Source organism: Pelophylax lessonae (genome assembly GCF_965119305.1).
Source record: "Pelophylax lessonae genome assembly, chromosome: 4".
Taxonomy (NCBI): domain Eukaryota; kingdom Metazoa; phylum Chordata; class Amphibia; order Anura; family Ranidae; genus Pelophylax; species Pelophylax lessonae.
This window is the reverse complement of record NC_138771.1, coordinates 200,388,472-200,394,471: the sequence shown is the minus strand read 5'-3', so window position 1 is coordinate 200,394,471 and position 6,000 is coordinate 200,388,472. Positions and strand designations below refer to the sequence as shown.

The following is a 6,000-nucleotide window of genomic DNA, read 5'->3' as shown; positions in this document are numbered from 1 at the left end:
CAAGCACTTTTCAAATTTAGCATAGAGACGGTTCTTCCTGAGACGGGAGAGTACTAAGCGGACATGAGCACGGTGTTGATCCAAGTTAGTAGAGAAGATGAGGATGTCATCCAAATAGACCACGACACAGGTATAGAGCAGGTCTCGGAAAATGTCATTAACGAACTCCTGGAAGACCGCTGGAGCGTTACAGAGTCCGAAAGGAATGACTAAGTACTCAAAATGCCCGTCTCGGGTGTTAAAAGCCGTCTTCCACTCGTCACCCTCTCGGATGCGAATAAGGAATAGGTTATAGGAGGTTTGGACCAGGCACCAATTACTGGTGCACTGGCCCTTTATATTTCAAACAGCCGTCGCGCGCGCGCCCTTTGGTGCAGGGACGCGCACGCCGGGAACCACGTGAGCGGGGAGCGGAGGAGAGAGCCGAAGCGGGCACAGGTGAGTGGATCTGGGACGAACGCCGCGAGCGCTCTGGTCCAGGAGCAGGGATCGGAGCGCTCAGCGTTACAATATATATATATATACCATCTTTATACAGGCGTTTTTTTTCACCTGTATATCCTGAAGCGCAGTGGATCACAATATCAACTATTTATTTAGTTTAATTGAGAGATATTTGTACACAATGTCTGATTTTCGTTTTAATTAGTACAGTTTTCGTCAGAAAAAAATCGTAAGAGCAAGACTAGGCACGTTTAGAAATGAAAATACAAAACAAGTCAACACATAACATCACTTCTGAAGTAGAATTCTGTCGTCCGGGAATTTTCGTATGAAAATAACCTCTTCACTTTCCACATGAGACTAGCATGCAACAAAAAATGGACAAAAGATCCTCCAATAATCTGATCGTGTGTATGAGGCCTAACATTGCACTTTTGTTCAGAGGTGCCCAAAAACCTGACAGACGGATTTGATCGGAATGCTTGTTGTAAAGGATCGCAAAAGGTACATTTTTCAGCATACCCATTAGGCACAATTAACATTTCTAAATGTTTCCTTTAACACCAAATTAGAGTTTAGGTGCAATTTCAATAGCACAGGAAATAATTAAGCTGGTCATATATTATTAGAATTTTGTTCCAAACTTTTTGCTTTAACAGTGTGTGTTTCATTTTCTAATTATTAGTGGAGTCAAATTGACTGCAGCATAAAAAATTTGAAAAGAGCAGGTTGTTAATTTTTTTCTTGAACAAACAAATCTTTAACTGTGAATGTGGCTTTAGTTCAGTAAAGTCCATTTGTTCCAAAATCAAATGTCAAATTTAAATTGTTAAATACTTTTGAAGGACATTCATCAAGTTATCAAACCAAACATGCGTTTGAAAATCTATAAGTGTTTGGGCACGTGAGCTTTTGCAAAGTTTTTACTACTGGCTGTGAACCTAACTACAACACAGCAATCAGCCAAGACTGTAAGCACTGCTGTTTGAAATGAGGGATGTCAAACCCCTGTAGAAAGACAGCTGCTCTCATCTGAAGTGCATCAGTTCTAAGTGTTTCTGCTAGAACAGGAGGAGCTTTGTACTAGAGCTGCACGATTAATCGTTAAAAAAAACCCCTTATGATCTTAATCTGGCATTTCCACGATTCTTGTAAAAGTGCAGAGCCGTTCTCTGCTCAGAGCTGTAAGAAAAAAAAAAAAGCGGGCAAAGTTTATCACAACATTGCTCAGTGCTGAGAGATAAAGAGAAACATTGTATCATTTCGTTCTTTTAGATCAAAGGGATGAACTTCAGTCTGCAAATGAGGTCAGTTTACCCACCTAAAGCCTACTTGTTGCTTACAAGTTAAAATCAGTATTTTTATATAGAAAATTACTTAGAACCCCCAAACATTATATATATATTTTTTAGCAGAGAATAAAATGGCTTTTGTTGCAATATTTTATATCACAATGTATTTGTGCAGCGGCCTTTCAAATGCAATTTTCTGGGGAAAAAAAGACACTTTTAAAGTTAGCCCAATATTTTTGTATAATGTGAAAGATGATGTTACGCCAAGAATTGTGAGAGAATCGTGATCTTTATTTAAAGCAAAAAAATCGGGATTCTCATTTTGTCCAGAATCGTGCAGCTCTACTTTGTACACAAACACATAAAGCTATTCAAAACATACAGTTTTCCTCTACCCTGAGTTTATCGGTATTCATTTTTGTAGAACTACATTTGGGTCTTACCAGCAGTAAATGAGCTTTGAAACATGCCTTCCCTGACTTCTGTAGCTGCAAGCACTATAAAACAATTTATTAAACTTGAAAGCAGAGGCCCTTAAAGAGCACCTGAAACCTGAAGACTAAGCCTAAGATGCCAGACATCACATGTAATTCACACTGCAATGCTGTGCAGATCAAATGTGATGTCTGTGGGATGCACTTTCAGCCATACAAAACGTATGGCTGAAAACTCATCGCATTCGCACCAAAATGGTGCAGGACCCTTTTTTTGGTTCGCACGGGTGTTCACACCTATGTGATCCGATTCCTGCACCATTTCACAGTTTGCACTGTGATCTGCGAACTAATCTGGGGGTGTCATTAACTTTACATTGACACCCCCAGCGATTCGCAGATCTCAGTGTGATCTGTGATCATTGTGCGGGGACCGGCACTGATTCGCAGGGTTTCCCGCATCGCACCAGTGTGAACCGTAACTAAGCCTTAGTAATGTCTGTGCTCTTCCTGGATCTCATCTTTTTTCTCATTACTGACTTACCATGTGTCACAATTCGTTGTCATCAGAACCAACCTAAGTCACTTTTCGCAGCTGTTCATGTTTGCAGGATCAGTCTGCTATTTGCACTAAGGTTCCATACTTGATTCGTGTTCATTTGTGTAACAGCTTTCTAAACCCTTGGAAAACTGCCTTTTCAGGTCCATGTTCTTGCATTCCCCTTGTTGGATTTTATTGAGAAATGCAGCTGGACACTTGTTCATGTCAGGACATTGATTTAAATCTACTCAGTGCACTTGGGAGTTACCTGAGCAAAGATCTTTCTGTGTTACCAGGCTCCTGTACTTGTGATTTCTTCAACCTCTGATACCCACAAACAGCCTCTGACTGTTTCTCAATGATCCTTCTTAGGTTGACCATATTAATTGTTTAGCAGGCCGAGCAAAAAATAAAAATAAAGAAGAATGGATTCCCCCATCCACACAGTTGAGGTGGATGGAGGAAACCTCTCTGCTGTGCTATTGTATTCTGCTAGTGGTTCTGCTCTGCTGTCAGAACACTGATTAGTATCTGCAGACAGCTGATTAAGAACAATTTTCAAACATCCCTGTTTCGGCAGAGGTTGATTGTTAGATTGATTTTTGCTGAGCAGGTGGGATGCAAATTTGGCCAGTCCCTGCTAAACCGGCCAAATTTCGAATCATCTATGGCTAGCTTTATCCATCTGCCCTGACTTTTGCCTGTTTCTCAATGATCCTTGTTATTTGCCTGCCCTGACCTTTGCCTGTTTTCGTCGTGGTCTTGCCTGCTGATTTTGTATCATGCTTTGTTTTTGCCTGCTGTTAGGTATGGTTGCATATCTGCATTTAGAGGTTTGTTTTTAGGGAACGTAGCTCCCCTTGTGAAGGTTGTTTTATTCGTTGCTGACACCATATAAAATACATTATTAAAAAGCAAGTTGTAGAACTAGTTGTAGAACTGAATGTATAGCAGGTTTCCAGAAAAGGGATCCTATGCATGTGAACTAATTTACTTAATTTATTTTCTTTTTCAACCCAGATCCAGATAAGCAGTCCATGCATAGTATACATTCATAAATTATTAATCATAATCTTTCATCTGGGTAAACCACTGAAAAAATACAGAGAATGAATTGTTAGTCGTCTACAGAGCTGGTTTTAAGCACTGAGTCTTCCCCCAAGATTTTACACAGTTCGTTCAGCCTCAGCTGCATTTTGGGTATCCCTGCAAGCTGAGACTCAAGTCTTTGTTTTTCTTCACTTAGTGATAAACGTGTAGCTGTATCGAGCTGTTCGAAGCGCCATCCTCCTTCTCCATCAAACTGCAACAAATGAGTGTGATATTTCCTGTGGAGACATAATTTAAAGTGTCAATAAACCCAGACTATGAAAACTCTCATTACATGCTACGCAAAAGAGTGTGCATACTCACAAAGCCACTAAACCACTCATTTTATGTAGAGTAAAATATACCTGGTGGATCCTGCCTTCAGCTGTCCCTCCCATCTTCTCTGTGTCCCCATTGCAGGTTGAGATTATGTAAACCAGCTGTTGTCCTCTAGGGAGCATGCTCATATTTCAGTCCCTTCTAAGCCCATGAGTATAGAGTCAAACATGTGGGTGTATACATAGTGGTAAATGACACTCCCCTCCCCCCTCCCTTCTCCTCCATGTCCTCCTAATGCTAAACACTATGGGGGAGGGATAAAGTATGCTAATTGATTACATTCACTCACAAAAAAGCTTTGTTTTAATATAAGTCTAGATTAAATATATCAAATGTAATTGCTGATACCTGTAAAGTAAAAAAGACTGTTGGATGCTAATGCCGTCTGAACAAAATTAAAGCTAGTGTCAACCATCGTTGACTCCACCTAAATCACATTAATTGACAAAAAATACACATCTGATGTGCAACAAAGATTTAGAGGGAGCTGTAAAACTGTTTGATATTTACATTTTTATCAGCACCAATCAGGGCTGGTAAAACACAGACTTGCACTGTAGAGAGAGAGCATACGTCATCATAGTAATAGAAGCCCCTTCCAAAGATCTTTCCCTGCAGATTCCAAAAACAGGGAAAGATCATGTGATCACACAACAGTGCTGCAGAAATAAATAGAATTTCCTCCCTTCAGTCTGTCATGAATGCTGCTGCCAGGTTTATCCACCTTACAAACTACTCGGCATCTGCTACCTCTCTCTACCAATCCCTCCACTGGCTTCCGCTAACCCAACAAATTGAATTCAAGATACTAAAAGTAACTTACAAAATCATTCACAACTTGGCCTCCAGCTACATCACTAACCTAGTCTCAAAATACCAACCAAATCATTCTCTTCGCTCCTCCCAAGACCTCCTGCTCTTTAGCTCCCTTGTCACCTCATCCAACACCTGCCTCCAGCACTTCTCCAGAGCCTCTCCCATCATCTGGAACTCTCTACCCCAATCTGTCCGACTATCTCTTACTCCCTGAAAACAAATATCCTCGGAGAAGCCTATCTGGCCCCCACCTAACAACTGCAAATTTTCTTTTCTCCATCAGCCCACCCCCCCCCCATACATTTATTACCTCTTGTGTCTCTTGACCCTCCCTCTTAGATTGTAAGCTCCAATGAGCAGGGCTCTGATTCCTACTGTAATAAATTGTAATCTAATTGTACTGTCTATCCTCATGTTGTAAGTCACTGCAGAAACTGTGCTCTCCCTGGAGCTCATCGCTGCAGAAACTGTGCTATATAAATCCTGTATAATATTAGTAATAAATAATAAATAAGGTACCGTACTTAGAGGATTTAAAAATAAACAAACACAATACAGTGGCATGATATATATGATTTATGTTAAGGAATTGTGGCAATTAACACTCTGTTTAGTATCTCTTTAAAGAAAATTTTAGAGGAAAACTGCTTACATAATTACTAGTTCTGAAAATTCATTTTTTTTAAAAACAAGTCATTCACACAAATGTTCTTTGAAAAGGCTGTACCTATAAAGAAGAAAGGGATTCGTTATCTCTCCAACTGCCTGCACTGCTGAACACTGGTATGATAAGAGTAATCTTCAGCTTAAAATAGGCAGTGCAGGCAGCAGTAAAGGTATTTCTTCACTTTTTTGCAGGTATTGCCAGTATAAGAAAGTTTGTGTAAGTGGAAGAGTTGTTTAAATGAAAATAATTTTAAATAACTCCTAAAAATGCCAAAACTAGTTTATAATGTAATCAAAAGAATGTAAAAGAGGACCAATGCGCTACCTGAGGGGCTAGACTGTTGGGTGTGGCCAAAGATAATCCAAAAAAAAATGTGGT

General features: G+C 40.0%; 1 protein-coding gene across 2 annotated transcripts in view; it reads right to left on the bottom strand.

Annotated features, from left to right (window-relative positions):
• Positions 1–3,690: 3,690 nt before the first annotated feature.
• The window catches only part of ABCD2 (ATP binding cassette subfamily D member 2), a 94,051-nt gene continuing 91,741 nt past the window's right edge, over positions 3,691–6,000 (bottom strand). For both annotated transcript variants that reach the window (XM_082254442.1, XM_082254443.1), the window contains exon 10: positions 3,691–4,039. In XM_082254442.1, coding sequence (XP_082110568.1) covers positions 3,829–4,039 — 211 coding nt within the window. In that variant the 3' untranslated portion in view covers positions 3,691–3,828. The remainder of the gene's footprint in view (positions 4,040–6,000) is intronic.